Consider the following 18,302-nt stretch of genomic DNA (forward strand, 5'->3'; position numbering starts at 1 on the left):
CACTTCAGTGTCCGGAACTTCTGCAGAGCAGTGAGTGCACAATCATCATTCGTGTAATACAGCATTGAGACGGTCATAGCGAACGTTGAAGGTGTGAAAGGAGGAAAAGCTGTATACCCGGCATGTTCATACAAACTTCAATGGGTCTTGTGCATAACAGGTGTTTTCATTTACATATTCTGACACATGCAATGCCATCTGTTGATCAGTTTTCGCATTATTTTTTTTTTCTTCTGGCGTATGTTTTCCCCCTTCTCCGATAATATTCCGTTGCAATTTGACGTCATTCTGACCAGCGCTGTTATTTCTACAGTGTTTTGAAAGTTTAACTTTAATTATAATCACTGTGCGTGTGTGTGTGCGTGTGTGTAATTGATCTACGAGGGCTTTTCAATAAAGAATGAACTTTTTTTTTACAACATACCTTTACCCATCCTCATAATTTTGATGGTCTTTCTCAAAGTAGTCTCCTATGAATGCGATGCACTTGTCCCAGCATTTCCGCCAGTCTTCAAATACATGCTGGAAACCATTTTTTGAGAGGTCCTTAAAATCGCCTTCACAACCTTCACCACTGCGTCTGGTAATTGGTAATGCCTCCCATGAACGTGTTTCTTCATGTTAGCGAGTAGAAAAATGTCACGTGGGGCTAAATCCAGACTATAGGGAGGGTGAGGGATGCACTTTACATTGATTTTTGCAAGATATTCAGCAACAACTTTGGCAATATGCGGCCACGCACTATCGTGGTGCAGCATCCAGCCTGCTTCACAGAAATGTAGTCTTTTGCGCCTGATATGGACTTGCAATGTTTTCAGGACATCCGTGTAGTATTGTCCAGTTACTGAAGTGTGTGCAGGTACAACATGCTGATAAACTACTCCATAAATGTCAAAGAATGAAATGACCATAAATTTCCTAGCAGAAGCAACCACTTTTGTGTTTTTGGGATTTGGTGATGAAGGAGATTTCCACACAGAGCTTTGCTATTTGCTCTCAGGATCAAAATGATGTAGCCAAGTTTCATCAGCAGTGATTACATTTGATAGAAACTCCGGATCTTCCTCTAACATCAACTGTAACTGCATGGAGACCTGCTCGTGAATGTAATTTTGTTCGGGAATCAACAGTTTTGCAACCCCACGTGCCATGTGTAATTTTTCTGTTACCAACATGTGGGTGGCACCCATTGAAATATTCAGTATTTCAGAAAGTGATCTTAAGGTAATTTGTTGATCCTCTATCACAATGACAGCAGTGTTGTTGACGTTTTCTTCCATAAGAGCAGTAACTGGAGCACTGGGTCGGGTCCACCTTCCTTTGAAATTGATTGTCTCCCCACTTTATAAACGTTTGAATCCACCTTTGAGCTGTGCTGTAGGGAAGAACAGATTCTCCATAGGTCTCCTGTAACATTGTATAGGATTCAGCTAAAGATTTGTTGAGATGAAAGCAGAATTTCAAAGACGCATATTGTTCCTCACATGTTACCTCCATTGCAGCAGTAGGCGTACTGAACATGTCTAACCTTGCCTGCCTCTCACAGGCGGGAACCAGGAGTCCCAACAATGAAACTACTATGGTGTGTTTGTTGCACGTTAAGCTAACAGAATATCATAAGATTAAATTTTAGTGTGAGAAATTAAGACCATAAAAAAAGTGTGCTCATGCTGTATTGAACAGTCCTCGTATTAAAATTTATGCTTCTTAAGCTTTGTTTAAGTGAACGTGACTGATTCACCTGCAAAAGTAATTATGTTGATCACAAAGTGGAAGTGAACTCTCCTTTCTGAAGAGAGGGTTCAAATCCCTTCCCATCGTATATAGTTTCCTAAATCATTCTGGATGGTCCCTGTGAGAAGACCATTGCCCATTTAGTGCTCCATTCGTAACAACCTCAGTTTAGCTTCATTTGACACACACACACACACACACACACACACACACACACAACCACTACCAACAACAACAACAACAACAACAACAACACACATCATTACACATGGAGGATAGTTGTTTTTTAAAAAAACGATAAGAACCTAGTTTGTGTTTAAAATTAATTATTTTACTATGTATTAAATTCTTTCATTGCTGGGTAGGTGGTCAAAGATTTTTTTTGTCTGTCTTAGACTACACTAAGGTTGAGTGCTGCATAGTGTAAGCCATTTCTCTTTCTAGTGGTTTATTTATGTACGTTACTGTTTCCATGATTGGTTGCTGACAACACCAACCATGATCTGGAACCAATAACATGCATAAATATAATACTAGAAAGAGAATGGCTTATACTATCCATCACTCAACCTTAGCATAGTGTGGCACAGAAAAAGAGTGAGGTATTCAGTCATTAAAAGATCTTTAACCACCTACCCAGCAATGCAAAGAATTTAATACACAGTAAAATAATTAACTTATTTGTTGTTGTTGTTGTTGGTGGTGGTGGTGGTGGTTGTGTGTGTGTGTGTGTGTGTGTGTGTGTGTGTGTGTGTGTGTCCAATTAAACTAAACTGAAGTAATTGTAATTATTCCCCCGTGATGAAATACAGAATTATGAGGGACAGTTTATTGCAGGCATTGTTATTGAATCTCATTGCAATTAAGAAGTTAGAAACAACAAAAATCTTTGCCATTTCCCCATTTTTGATTAATTGTGTAAGTTCACTGTGGGTGAATTTTGGATACACAGAGGCCTTCTGGTCTTACAAGGGAAGCCTGTTCCCACCCACTCTCATCAGCCTACGTATAGAAAGTTTGCTACACATCTCTTGTTCAGAATTGTTTTGCTCCTTTGATATAATTCATGGTGCCATAGTGTAATTGTAGTGGATTAACAGTTGACACAGGAACGACATGTACCACATTTCTTCTTCATGGGGACCATGGAAATGACAGAGGGCTCTCTGATTGATTGACGTTGTTGGTGTCTCACAGCATATTTTCCACATCCTTACGAATTGAAGCTGTCACTTCACTGAGTATACCCTTATGACTGTTGACTAATGGGTGGATGTGTCACAATGTTGATGCATTGGTCATCTGAACTACTTACCTCATTTCTAGATTTGAAGTTGTTAAAAATCTGATACAGGATGAAGAAAATTCGTTGGTCATGTTTTTTTTTTTTTTTTTTTTTTTTTTAATCAGACCAGGGCCTATTGGCAATTAGATAATAATTTCTTTGTCAATGATGTCTGTACTAACAGTATTAAGTAATTCTTTGTCAGTGGGTCTGAGAGCACAATGGCAAGATACTGTACTTGGATTTGAGAGGATGACGATTCAAATTCCTGTCTGTCCGTCCGTCTGCCTTTAGGTAGCCAGCCATGTGTTGATGAGGTAATAGTATGTATTTATAGATATCATTTAAAGTAGCTATTGATGTGAGCTTGGAGATAACTTGAGGAAGAGCATGGCATACATTTGGTGACATGTGGCTCTAGGTTGCGTATTGAGGATTTTGTACTATGGCCGCTTCTTGAGACAGGAAGTGAGAGAGCGTGTCCATTTAGTTCAAACTTTGTGAAGAAGACAAATATGATGTCAGTGACAGCCTTTTTGCAGAAGTTGACTTTAGCAGGAAACTTAAGAGAGGCAAATTATTCTGTAGTTCCTTGGGGAGGTGCATGCCCATAAGCCCAATTGGGTGGGTGGCATGGTAGCAGCCATTGCTGGAGAATCTTCGGAGTCAGCCATTGAAAGAAGGTAAAGTGTTTCAATGGTTGGACAAGTGGTCACTGCTAAACAGTCAGAAGACGTATATGATTTTCACTCAAAAAGATGAGCAAGACACTTAAGACTTTTACTGAAAAACTTGGGCCTCTGCTTTTGGTGCTGGGTCCAAAATCCTCCGATGTCACTTTCATGGTGACAACACACAGTACAGTGCACAGGTAAACTATCTGTGAATAGCAAAACCTTGGTACAATTGTTCCTTTGTTTGCTCCCACACACAGTAGAATTCTTTGTGGTCTTCCATCATTGTTTGTGCTTTTTAAGTAATGAAGAATGTATGCTCTTTTCACCAGCATTCCTATTCATAAAGAGTCTTGTAAGACCAGCCCAAATAACATAGTCTTTTGTTGTCCCCCACCCACCTGGCTGCTCTGGCACAGATTCCTGGCCACAATATTGCTGACAAATCCTGCAAGTAAGATCAAATTGATGCTCTTTGATCCACAGCATTTCTGTGAATACTATTTTGTTTAATGTAATTGCTTACTCATTTGAGGACGTTGCCAAGCAACAGAAATCAGGTGACTGTCTTTTATTCATTTGTTTCAACTAACCAGACAGTATCAGTCTCAGGTGGTGACTATAAGAGGGGGGGGGGGGGGGGGGACAGGGGATAGGTGCAATGCCACATTCCCTGAAGTCAATCAAGGCAGATTCCAGAATAATTCCTTTGACAAGGCCACACAAATAATTTCCTTTCCTATCATTTCTCTAATGAGCGCATTGTCAACAGAACATTGAAACGTAATAGTCCTTCCTGTCATTATCACTGTCACTGCCCCAGTGGTTGTCTAGTTTGGCTGTTCTCATTCAGATACTCTTGGGATTAAGTTGTGCCTGTTAATGAATGATCCAGACTTGCGCTTGGCTACTTGTGATGGTTATGATCATTACCAGCATGTAGATTGTGTCCGTGTGGTGGAGTAACTTCTTACTGTCTACTAGAGATTTACAAATTAACTGATCAATAACTGTCAGATAACATTGTTTATAGTGGCTAATAACTGCTCAGAACACCAATTGCACAAATTTGTTTGAGTAGCCTTGCCAGTCAAAAGCTGTGAGCTTCCACACCTGCAAGATAAATCCTAGGATAACATCATCAATACATTTTATTAGAACCATAAATTTAGATGGGTATCTTAAGTCATTGATAGTTGCTGTCATAATATGGCTCAAACATAACCTCCGCCGCGGTGTTAAACAGTGACCCAGTGGTCCATGCCCAGGGGTTTGGGCAGCCTTTCATCAGATATAAATAGTGGGACTTATGCAAGTGTCTTTATGCTTCACCAGAAGATGAGATGTGTTAGAATGCCACTGTTATGTGATCTGTTATCGAGCTGGAAATCCGAGAGCTTTTCATCAACTGTCATTTTTTCCTGTCAGTCGGAATACTGTTAAGTTATTTCAGCTATTGCCATATATGTTTCATAAAACTGTTAAGCACTATTACCATGTTTCCTTTTTGCCCCTTGTGTTCGAAGTACTGATGATTTAAACACCTAGACACTCTGTTACATAACCAACGAGAACATAAATTAATAAATGTGAACAGTTATAACTTCCAGTAATATAGTATAATAAGAATTCCTAGATTACAGCATTGTATTTTGTGTGTTTCTCATCAGTTAATTACTCACCAAAATCTGAAATCAAACCTTTATTTAATGCTCATATGAAATTATGCTTTTCACTAAGTGTTTAACCTCTGTTGAGTTAAGTAACAGGTTTACTAAACATTTTGCTTCAGTATCTGGGCATATACGCCCCAGAACAAGTGTGAAATCTGCGAAAAACCTGGAATTTCTTTTAGAATTCTGGGAATTTTTATTGCTATAGTTTTCAGTAAAATGTTTGTAATTTTGACCACTAAGGACTCTAACAAAGATTTTACTGTAGACTAGTACTACAGAATAATGCTGCAGCAATAAAACATAACTGAGAGAATAAAACCAAAATAAAACTTCTGTTACCAAGAAAATGTGCCATTTAGAGCAACAAAACACAGTGCACTCACAAACGTATGCCAATAGCAAAATGTGTCAAAGGCTTTAGGACAAAGACTGTGCAGTGTTTGCATTTCTAATGGGTCGTGGGAAAATATTCCAAATGGTGGTTTGAGAACCGCTACTATCAAATTAAATTTCCTTTTATGCAAGATGAACTATCATACGTATGGGAATGTGTGATGAATATTTTAAATCGTGGAGCATTTGGCTCTTTTTCAGAACTTAATGCTTTGAAGACCAGCCACTTAGAAAAATTTTGGGCCTTGAAGAGCAGCCGTTTACGCCTTTCTTTTAAATTTTATTGGCACATTTCTGTTTGATATATCATAAAGGGTAAGACATGCTAAAAAGACCAATAGTATATGTGAAAGGTTAGCTTTTCTTGTAGCTATACTGTACGTATATTAATTTAAACCATTAACTTTTCCTATTTGGGTTTCAAGCAACTTAACGTCAATGTTGCTATTGGTTGACTACATCATATGTTTTATGCTCTGAATATCTGCTGTCATTGGTTGGTGAGATCGTGTGACGTGAGTTATGATTGACTGACAAAAGCGCATCCCAATCTCAATTCCAGTGCTTCGGAAGCTTGCATGCTGTATATGGTGAAATTTGTATTTATACTTTCATAATACGAAAATATGCAGTGTACCTGTTTCCACCCGTGAAAGGTCTTTCCAAAACAAGTTGTTTTTTGCTAGGTTTCATTTCCTAAAGTGCCAGAATGTTCTACACCAATGTATAAAACGTTTACCATTCAAAGGATTGATAAGTTTCACAGCTCCGAGGGAAAGTATATTGTCACTTAACATGGAAAAATGTGTCTTTAACCAGAAAATTTGAGACTGTTCTTTTTCTTGTCCAAGTATATGCCCTGAATATGGTTCTTCCATCTGTGGAGTACAAAAATTTAATACCTCAGCAGGGCATAAAATTTCTCTTTTTATGACGCATGTGGTCACTTAGTGTAAAGTCTAAAACCCAAACATACTATTATTGAGTACTGAATGTCATTATCTGACTTGCTTATCAAATCAGTGACATGGGGCTTGCAATAGGGAGATAATAAAGAAAAACAATGTGAATTTCCATTTGTCTAGTATCTGTATAGTATGCCTATTTTTAGTTCTTTTTCATGTCCTAGTTGTTATATATTAATCCATAATGGCTGTGTTTTATAACTGATCAAAACCAGTTCATGACCCCATCAGAGCTTCAATTGATAGGCTGTTTAAATGGGCAAAATATATTACTGCCTTTGTGCAGGTTCTAGAGTTTTACAGTATTGTGGAATACAATTAATTTTTTCAGCCTTTCAAAGATGAGATATGAAGAATGTTGTATGTAGTCGAAATTGCCTATTTATTCTGAAGTCCTACATATGTGTTATTTATTACTTTATTTCTGGGACATTTGTTCGAATAATACCGACATTTTGTCAGAAATTGTGGAAACATTTCAAGAAACAGAAAATGACTCAGAAAGTTGTGTAAACTGTGGTTCAAACAATGATTGTTGCACTAATTAAATTCCAGAGTACCATCCAACTAAGCCTAAAGAGAATATGCACAGTAATGGCATTGAGTGACAAAGAAAAGGCTATGAAGTTTTTGGATAATTGAAGGGGGGAGAAAATGCTTAAACTTAAGCTGTGTACAAAGCCAATTTTGTTTCATAAAATATGAACATGAATTGTGTAAATGGAAGAAAGATTTCTGCGAAGTCTGAATACACTCCAAATTAAACTTACGAAAGTGTCAAAGAAAAACTATTCGAAAGGTATAAAACTGCTCGTGAGAGTCGGTGCACTGCTACCGAGGGAAATCTATGAGACTGGGTGCTCTCAATTACAAATGGAGATGAACATAACTGATTTCTAGATGTCTTCAACCTGGTTAAACAGATTTGGGAAATTAAATTATACAGAAAAGGAAGTCGCAAAATTGCGGAGTTTTCCCAAATAAACACATAGAGGAGATGTAATTAACAAGTAATACTATATGGAAATTTGTAGCTGACTTGAAGACAAATCTTCTTTTTATCCCATAAAATGCTGTGTATAAAGTCAATCAGTCAGGTTTTGTGCAAGGGCTGCATGAAAACTGCACTGTATCATTTCAAACTTGGGGAGAGGAGGGTGAAAGAGACGAGTCACTTGTGCAGTCAAAGAACACTATGACACATTTGTATTGAATAATTCTGGTGATACGTATCAGTGGATTACTGTTTTCTGCAGCTTTAACTTTATACCTGTATTCAGGAACATAAGGCAAATTAGGACCACAAATTTTAAAAGATGACTGTTTCCTTGCAAAACTCTTGTCATCTATGTAGCAAAATCTGGAAAAATGGGAGAGAATAGTTTTTAGTGTCACATCTGAAAAATTTTGTTACATTTACTGAAAATTATTCATTGCTTTTGTTGGACACTTGGCGTGTACATAACGACACTTCTGTCTTTGGGATGATGACGCAAATCCTGTTAATTAAATTCGGATTCCACCTGTAATTAATACTGAGTTTCATCCTCTCGATGATAAAAAAAAAAGTTTTCTACAGTGTAGAGCGTTTTTCAGAAAACTAACAAACAATATAATTTCTGATAGCTCTTTCTCATTTCAGGTTTATAAGCAGAACAGTATTGTTAAACTTAGTCATTTTTGCGTTGTCAGTTTGCATTGTCACCTTATATAAATTTGATGAAGTATGTCTGGTACATAGCTCAATATGCAGAATGGCAGCCACGACCATTTCTTACTCCATTTCAGTTCTGTATGAATAAAAATAGTAATTACGGTGTTGTACTTTAATTTGTTAACTTTTCATTTATCAGGTGTGCCTGGTGTCAGGAAAAATGTTTATTTTCGTCGCCCAATAGACGCTTCGCATTTTTGTGACCATTAAAGGGAATAAACAAGAAAATGTTTCATTGTTAGCTGAATATACATTACTCAAAAATTTTCTTAAGAATTGAGATGCAGGAATTGTTACAAAATATTTAATATCAACAAATTAAAGTCCCAATTGATGATGGAATTCGTCTGTAATGTAACATCATACACAGCCGTGATTTACTTTCCACTGCTAGTCACTTGTGTAATAGTTAACAGGTACAACACTTTCAATATGAATTTGCAAGTTATTCTAAAAATTAATGATTTGAGACACTGTTAGTTGCCAACCCATTGGTTTTTAACATATTGGAGCCTAATGGGTCGGCAATCCAGTTAATACCCGTATCCTGAGGAAATTTACTTTAATTTACACTTTCTTAAGAAATTTACTAATCCACTTACCTCTACCTCTTTAGGCAGTATATCAGCTTAACCTTTCATCCTTGCTCTTTATGAATATGCATATGTTTAGCAAAAATAAATTATACAGGGATTTGTAGATATTACTCTAAAGATACAGTTTTTCAGCATTTTTATTTTTCCTTGAAGTGGACAAAATTTTCATAAGTCTTAGGGAATGGTAGGCTATTGATTTAAAATCACTTGTCAGCAAGAAATACTAAATGCTTCAGTTATTAGTAAAGTGTTTATTGTGAAATGTTTTTTTTCTCATTTTTACAAATTAGAGAACTTCCCTCGGGTATAAAATCTTTCAAAACACTCGGGTATGAAATCTTCCAAATCACTCGGGAACACAAAAGCCTGTGTTACATGGCCTACAGTAGTACCTGGTCTCTTTCCTCACTACCTTTCCTGCAGCTTTCCCTTGATCCCAACAGACCTTGCATCTTCTAGCTGGGTTTGTTTTCTTTTCTGTTGGTGGCAGTTTCTCAGGAAAATGACATGCTGTGAGTCTGTCTGCACTTGCAACTCCAGATGCTGAATGTGTGCATTTATGTAGTCCGCTCCTCCTTTTTTAACCAATTGCCTTGCTATTTTACAGATAAAGTGTGCTAATGCTCACTTTTTTGATATTTTGACACTGTGAATAATGTTAACGTTCACAACTACCCTCGTAAAAATATGGAAGAAAATCTTTTTCCATCATTTTACAGTCTTGCACTGGGACAGATAGTAACTCACCAGCTGGTCTCCTCTGTCAACACCTGTTTTGTTGTAGTCTAGTACAATGTCTGGCTTTATTACCTCAACATATCCACTCCTATTCTTCATCACAGTTCCAACTCCCAATTTATTTCTTCCCCATAGTTCTTGAATGACTGCAGGACTTGTATAAAATCTGTCCATGTAAACCATATGTCCTTTCCACAAGTAAGAGGAACATAGCCTCAGCAGCAGGGATTTGACAGAATTGTCAACATTTCCTTTTCCTCCAGTATAAACTTCAGAATTGCACATGTAGCCTGTTTGAGCATCACTTACAACATACATTTTATCCCATATTTCTCTGGTTTGCCTTTCGTATAAACATGGAATCCATTGTTTCCTCAAAAAGGACACATCACTTCATCCACAGTCAGATGTCGTGATGGATAAGACTTTTTTGCACCTTTCTGTGAAAAAGTCCCAAACAGGTCTTATTTTATGCAGAGGGTCATAGTCTGGTTCTGTTGAGGTATCCATAGTGAATTATTGTTCACATGCATCATCCTGAATATGGCAAAAAATCTGTTTCGTGACATTAGCTGAGAAGCAAATGATTAAGCAAGCACAGGGTCTTCAGACCAATAATCCCTAAGTTCAGGTTTCTTTACAACACACACATGCAAAACAATTGCAAAAAATAGTTATACTTCATGTATCCTCACTGCTCTCCATTTCTTTCATAAAGATTTTGGTTTGGTTCTGTTCTGATGGCAAAGTTCAGAAATAGTATCAGTGGCATACTTATTTGTCCCTGACTTTACTACTTTTAGAAACCTGCTGTGATCAAAAAATTGCAAAAAACAGTCTAGTTCTATTGATAATATATCTACAGGACCCTAAATTCCACTCATTTTTTCAGACAGAGCTAATTCAGGGAGTGCATCAAAATGACACCATTCATTAAGAAGGGCAGGCTGTTGAACTGAATGACAAACCTGACTTATAGAAACTTGTGCATTAGTTTCTTCATACTCACTCCCATCGTTTCTATCAGCAGCACAAATTTCACTCTCCAGCTCACGTGTGTCATTGTCGTCTTCTGAAAAATCGCCGATGTCATCCAAAGGATCGTCAAGTTCTGATCCATTGTTCTAGAGTACTTCAGTCTCTAAGTTTGACAAGTGATGTCTGTTAGTCATATTTAGTATTTGTGTGTTTTTACACACGGGAAGGATGCACACAATAACACAACACATCAGCGGACATAGAACAAAACAAGCTCAACAATATTCTAAGTGTGCGCATAGTTCACATAACGCGGGTACCATTCACGAGAGACTGGCGCACACTAGCCATCAAGAATGCACTTACGACAAGCCAAACAATTAGTCACACCACTTACAAACATAAAACACACATTTAAATCACTAATAAATAAGTAGGAAGTGAAGAACATATGACATACATCCGTTGGATTTTTATGGTTAAAACATAGTGAACGTATCTAGTACGTCCATTGGCTCCATTGTCTTAAGCGTCTAAAATTTGCTGTGCAATATTACGTTCTTTTGTCATGGCTTCGTCTGCTTATCTGCTGACGTGCGTGCTAGCCAGGATAGGATGTAGAAATTGCTGTTATAAGCAGTTCTTCGTGTGACAAAAATGAGTAACTTTATCAGTTTTAAATATACTTGCAGTGTGCTTTAACAAATGAAATTTTGACAGTGCATTTTTTTTGGTGTATTTTTCTTGTGTGAAAAATTTCAGGGTAGGTTTCAATATGTTGGATTTGTGAAAACAAATACCTACAAAATATGTGTGTTGGCATTTCTTATGTAACTCTAATTGCTTTTCTTTGTGTAACAATAATTTTTTGTCTAAATAAGGATTTACTATCACATATTATTGAGTAGCACACAAGTAAGGAAAATGTGTGAAATATGTTAACATGTCATGTACTATTCATTATGTATATTCATTGCGAATGGGGTTTCCAGGCCTTGTACCATAGTTAATATTGAAAGTTGCAAGATCAGCTGATTCCTTGTATTCAGAGATGTACTTACATTTTTCCATCAGTTAACATTTTACAATTGGTTGAGGGTGTACCATTACAGAGTTAGATATAGCTGGCAACACTTACATTTCAGGCCCCTGTGCGATGCGATGTTACATGACAGTGATCATTCTATAATGTGTATTGGTAGTCCATAGATTAGGCATTGGGAAGCCCATATGTAAGGCATAGATTTTCATTAATGTGTGAAAAGAAGCACTGTATAGATATGCCTGCTGTTGTTTGTTTACACCCATTTGTTAGGCAGGAAATAATGATTTATGACTCTACTGCTTTACTTTGTGTGCAGCATTTTGTTTTCTTTGATTTTACCGAGTCACTTCTTTCAGATGCAGCTAAAGGATTGGGCGTTCCACCACATCATCCTGAGCTACCTGCAACTGAAGATGATGGAAGAAAGTCAAACGAAATACAGAAGTAAGTAAATAAACATTTATTTAGCTTTGAAAGTGACTAGGATTTTGTCCATTGCCTCTCATCAAACGGAATCGGTGATGTAGCATTATTAAGTCTAATCTGTTATAGGTTTGAGCAATGTGCACACGAGTGCCTCTAATGTTGAACTTCACTTGAAATTCCATTAAAATCATTTACAAACTTGAAACAGGTATTTGAATACTCTAACGATGACTTTGATAGTGAATTAATGCATCAAACAGTTGCATTTGAAATTTTTAATTGACTTTTCATGATCATCACCTTTCATTGGTTCATCAAATTCAGACACAAAAGAATTTCTCATTGAGGTCCAGATGCTAAAGCTAGGTACCCACATGAGGTTTTCATTCTGTGAGTGTTTGCAATTAATATATGTCGTGTAAACAGTGCCATTAGTAACTAATTGGCATGTTGGAGTGTGAAGCAAGATCTCAGATAGTTGTGCTCTGCAAGTTTAGACCTCTTGTGTAGACGGCAACCTTCATCTCTAGAGAGTTGCTCGCTGTAGCTCTTGCACAAGAAAAACTAAACCAGCATTGTTGGGAGGGCTGAGAGTACTCAGAGTGTTGAGTGGCCATTTTGTGTCCCAGATTTGTGCCGTGTTTCGCAGTTTGAGCACTACCACATATTGCTATTTTGCCATATTCGTGCACACATTAAATAGAAGTACCCACGAAACTGCATATTTTGACCCATAATACGCGAAACAAAGAAATTGCCAGTTTTACTTCCTAAACAAACAGCACAAGCAGTTAGGCTATTTTGAAAGTTGTAGACTTAAACAGTGCTGCGCAGCAAATAATAAAAAATCATCATGGGCATATTATTCAGACTTACCAAAAAGAAGAAGAAGAAGAAGAAGAAGAAATTGTTCCTGAAGAAACTCTAATGCACGTTAATATGAAAATATGAACAAATGACTAATGCTCTACCTACCTCACCACATCAACACTGCAACAATCCTTTTTATAAACGCGTGCTGGCATTGTTGGAACAGTTGAGACTACTGTTGCGATGGATATGCTTCATGGGTGAATGTCAGCAATGTGTCACTAAAAAAAAGTAATGAAGAGGGCTGCCAGAAAATGGACTCCGGATGGGGACTGAGATAAGAAGCAAGTTTTTTGGCTGAAATGGTTAGTTTTTAACACCTTCACATAGAAATTTACCAGAAATCTACAATTTGAGGAATCTGCCAAAGTAGTTTTATAACATATACTAATTAACATAGAGAAACAAGTGAAGTCATATTTGAAAGTAATCATTTTGGAACTTGAAAAATTGCCATTTTACTTCAAGTAATGCAGCTTGTATTTTTAATTTTATATGATGTGACATCTATTGGTTATATTGGCTGTTGAAAAACACACCTTAAGGAATTTAAAAGTGATTCCTTGAGTCAGTACAAGTAGAAACATTCACGTAAACGTATGTCTGGAAGCGCTTCATTTATCAGATAGCCACCCTATTTGGCTTTTGAACTTGTCTGGGTATCAAGATGATATTACTTTAATTGGAGATGCTAGAAATATTAGTGTTACAAGCAGACTGTTTTTAACATTAATGAATTTACTAACAGTAGTATCTAGTTTGGGAATTTTGGGTCCAATTGTAAATAGTATTCTCGTAAAATTTTGATATTGCTGTGGATTTTCCATCAGAAGCTTTACAATGACACTCTTGCTTGCTCCAAAATCATCCTGCTGCCTAATCTGCTCTCTTATCCAACATAAACACAGTCATTTATGTTTTTTCTTTGCTATTGAAAGTATTAAAATTGCAGCTGCTGCCCGATGTTCTGTCATTGCAACATCTTCCTTCACGCACAGAATTACTACAGAAAAATCTCATGGAGGGTGATCTCTCAGCTCTCACAGACACTCTTACTCTGCTGTGTGTAAACTCTTTCAACCTCTGCTGTAGCAAGACTGTTGGACACTTTCCTTAAGTACTCACAGGGAACTATCAGACAGTAACTATCACCAAAAATTCGCCCCCAGTGTAAACATTTCTGCGAGTACTGTCCGAGGGTCTGACTGCCTCAGAGCAGTAATGTGCATCCCATATATAAGCAACAGCCTCTAACAAAGAAAACAAGATTAATATTTAGAGAATGAATGAATGGTGTCCCAAGACACTAACTGATGCGTTAGCATCGCTTTTATTTTTAAGGTTTGACATTTTCTTTGTGCTATCCCTCAGTTTTGTTCCACTGAACAAAAAAATTAGATGTTCTCAATAAATATTATTGTGAAGTAGCTGATAAACCAATTATTTTCATCTCAGTTATTAAACTGGTTGTGTTAACTTCAACAGTTCAATGTGTAGCACTACCGTGTAAAATGTTTGTGAGCTGAATTAGATGAGAAAGTCAAATTTTCTTCTATAAACCCATAGTATTTGATGAAGTATCTTTTTATGGCCGAGGAACTTAATGATGATACTCTGATAACAACCTGAAGTCCATTCTCCTTCTGTTTCTCATTTTTTGTAACTAACTCCAGTGTAGACCTCCATGAGCTTGACACATCTTTCTGGTGGATCATTTTTGACTTTGTTCACCTGAGGACTTATGTAACCCAACATTTTTGTAGGTAGTGAGTTAGAGTTCGAATAGCATTGTATCTGAATGCCCTGCATCTGCTGGTTAAATTATTCCCTCCTAAAGTTATTTTTAAGATAATTGTTGGACCACAAAATCCTTTATTAAAAAGAAGAAATGTAATATTAAACACACTTTCAGGATATATGTTTTGAATGTAATTTATTTATATGACATTTCACTATGCCATCTTCAGGCCACCTGACCAATATGTAGGAGGAATCCAACTTCCCCTGCAGTCAAAATAGGGGCCAGCATTAAGTGACTGGTATCCATAGACTTATGGTTTCAGCAATGCCATTCCTTCATTCATTGTTCTTCAGTTGATGAATGAAGAGATCGTGTTAGTGAAACCAGAAGTTTACGGATACCAGTTACTTAATGGTGACCTCTATTTTGACTGCATAGGTTGTTGGATTCCTCCTACATGTTGGTCGGGGGTGCTGAAGATGGTGTAGTGAATTGCTAAAATTGGTCGCATAAACAAATTACATTCAAAATATTGATTTAAGTGAACACAACATGGCTAATGCACTGAATGTTGTAACATGCAGAGCTCATTAGCATATAGAATAAATGGTAGCACAAGGCTACCATTTGTGAGTGAAAGGGCTAAAATGCAAGACACTTAAAAGGGGACCTCCCCATCGCACCCCCCCTCAGATTTAGTTATAAGTTTGTACAGTGGATAGGCCTTGAAAAACTGAACACAGATCAATCGAGAAAAGAGGAAGAAGTTGTGTGGAACTATAAAATAAAAAAATTAGTAAAAATACAAACTGAGTAGTCCACGCGAAGATAGGCAACATCAAGGACAATGGGACTCAAGGAGCGCCGTGGTCCGTGGTTAGCGAGAGCAGCTACGGAACGAGAGGTCCCAGGTTCAAGTCTTCCCTCGAGTGAAAAGTTTAATTTTTTTATTTTCAGTATATGTGACAAACTCTTATGTTTTCATCACTTTTTTGGGAGTGATTATCACATCCACAAGAAAACCTAAATCGGGCAAGGTAGAAGAATCTTTTTACCCATTTGCTAAGTGTAAAAGTTAGGTGGGTCGACAACATTTTCCTGTCATGTGACGCACATGCCGTCACCAGTGTCGTATAGAATATATCAGGCGTGTTTTCCTGTGGAGGAATCGGTTGACCTATGACCTTGCGATCAAATGTTTTCGGTTCCCATTGGAGAGGCACGTCCTTTCGTCTACTAATCGCATGGTTTTGCGGTGCGGTCGGAAAACACAGACACTAAACTTATTACAGTAAACAGAGACATCAGTGAACGAACGGACAGATCATAACTTTGCGAAAATAAAGAAAGTAAAATTTTTAGTCGAGGGAAGACTCGAACCCAGGACCTCTCACTCCGCAGCTGCTCACGCTGACCACGGTAATCCTAAGCTCATAATCTCCTTGATGTTGCCTATCTTGCGCATGGACTACTCAGTTTGTTTATTTTACTAATTTTTTTCGTAGCTCCACACAACTTCTTCCTGTTTTCTCCATTGATCTGTGTTCAGGCCTATCCGCTGTGCCAACTTATAACTAAATCTGAGGGGGGTGCGATGGGGAGGTTCCCTTGTTAGAGATAGTGAATGCTCTTACATATTGAGGAGAAATGATTTTGTACCTGGAAAATTGCTGCCTGATGGGGTAAAAGGAACAACATTATAGTTACTACTTGTAATGAAATCACCGTTTCTTGTAATTTGCGTAGCCGAAGGTTGTGTTATATGTTACATATTTCAAAGGCTCTAATACAATAACATAACATTTAATATAAACTGTAATCGTTTGGACATAATTACTATTTTTTCATATGATTTTCATTCGAATGTAATGCCAAATATGATTTTGCGAGATATGTTCAGAATATTAGGAATGCAATTTCCTTATTTTCTAGGAAAGAATTTGCCACTGTTAATTTTTATGCAGAGATAAGGTGCAGCTCTTTCAGAGATTTTATTCACTTGATTATAACAACAGAGTTGCCACAGGTTCTGGAAGTCAGGGAATTTCAAACACATCAGGGAAATTTGAAAAAAAAAGCTCTAGAAAAATCTCATTTTTGGCCTCAGTAGATGAAATGGTTTGTTTAATGAGGTGTCATGCATAGTCACTTGGTGGGTGCAGCTGTGTACGTGCACTGCTTCCCTACTCCCTCATATTTACTGCTTCTCCCCTCAGCTTCAGTCAGTGCTGTCACCACTTCTTGTCACTAGCCTAGCAGCTGCTGATGAGGGGCATGAGTAGTAGTTTGTTTGGATCTGTTCCTCAGAGGCTGATCTGGTTTTCAGAGACTGTAGACACAGCGGCCTTAGACACTGGTCATGTGTGCATGAGTTGTGTCTGAGTGATTGTGTGAATGTGTGTGTAGCCTTGTTTTCTGACAAAAACTATGGCAGAAAATTTAGTTGTGAGAGGATAACTGTGTCTTCTATGTGACCGTCTGTGGCTCACCAATCATCTTGACAGTGAGTTGCTACCTATCTTCATTATTATTGATTCTCAGAGTATTTGAACAAGTTATCTGTTGCAAGGATTGATCATCACAGTCTCATTTCATCTACATGCTGTCTGTGGCTCGTTAATATCTGGCCACACAAGTGGATTTCCGCAACAGGCCAAAACTGCAGGCCGTTTTTGCAGGTATCTTTAATGGATCGGGCCTGCCATCTGAAGCCATTCGTTTCCCACTACTGTGTAGGCCCTGCCCATCGCATCTAGTCCCACCGATCTATCCACCAGCCGAGTGTGTTTGTGTGTTGCGTAATACAGAGGATTTTTGTGGTTTATCCATGGACTGAGGACTGCGGTGCTCCTCGGCAGGCCAGAGGCCACAGGCGATGGATTTCAGGAATTGCAACTGTCTCACCACGAGTACATTGTACAGTGTGGCATTTTATAGACATTCTATTTCTTTTAGTACATTTTGGCACTTTGAAAGGAGTTTATATATTAGAAAGTATGGTGGTTTGTACGTTGTGTTCTCATATATTTCTCGAAAGAAAAATCATACAATAACTATAAAGTAATAACACAGTAGGTAATAACCAACAATAATGAACATAGTAGAACCAACATTTTATTGGTGGCCACCTACAGTGTTGGTTTACACAATTATTTGTAGAGGCCTACTTTTTTCTGAAGTAATTTCTGAAATCAGTGAAGGTGTTTTAAATCTGTCTTGCAACTCCAAGGAAATCCATATTTTTGTCACAAAATTTGTTTTGTTTTATTGAAATAAAATAACATCAGTTGTCTTAATGAAACACATACACCATTTGGCTTGCTTTCTCCATCTAAAAACATTTAATTACAAAAGATGTTGATGTTAGTACTTATAAGATTTTTGTTCACATCAGGAAACGCCATCTGCTTGCAAGTTTTGTTAGGTATTTCCTCGTTTGTACTATTGTTTCTTGTACCAAAGCTGCA

General features: G+C 37.4%; 1 protein-coding gene across 1 annotated transcript in view; it reads left to right on the plus strand.

Annotated features, from left to right (window-relative positions):
* The window catches only part of LOC124722671 (histone-lysine N-methyltransferase trithorax-like), a 226,929-nt gene that overhangs the window by 64,937 nt on the left and 143,690 nt on the right, over positions 1–18,302 (plus strand). Inside the window, exon 6 of the mRNA XM_047247815.1 lies at positions 12,155–12,242. Coding sequence (XP_047103771.1) covers positions 12,155–12,242 — 88 coding nt within the window. The remainder of the gene's footprint in view (positions 1–12,154; positions 12,243–18,302) is intronic.

Source organism: Schistocerca piceifrons, chromosome X, assembly GCF_021461385.2.
Source record: "Schistocerca piceifrons isolate TAMUIC-IGC-003096 chromosome X, iqSchPice1.1, whole genome shotgun sequence".
In the NCBI taxonomy this organism is placed as follows: domain Eukaryota; kingdom Metazoa; phylum Arthropoda; class Insecta; order Orthoptera; family Acrididae; genus Schistocerca; species Schistocerca piceifrons.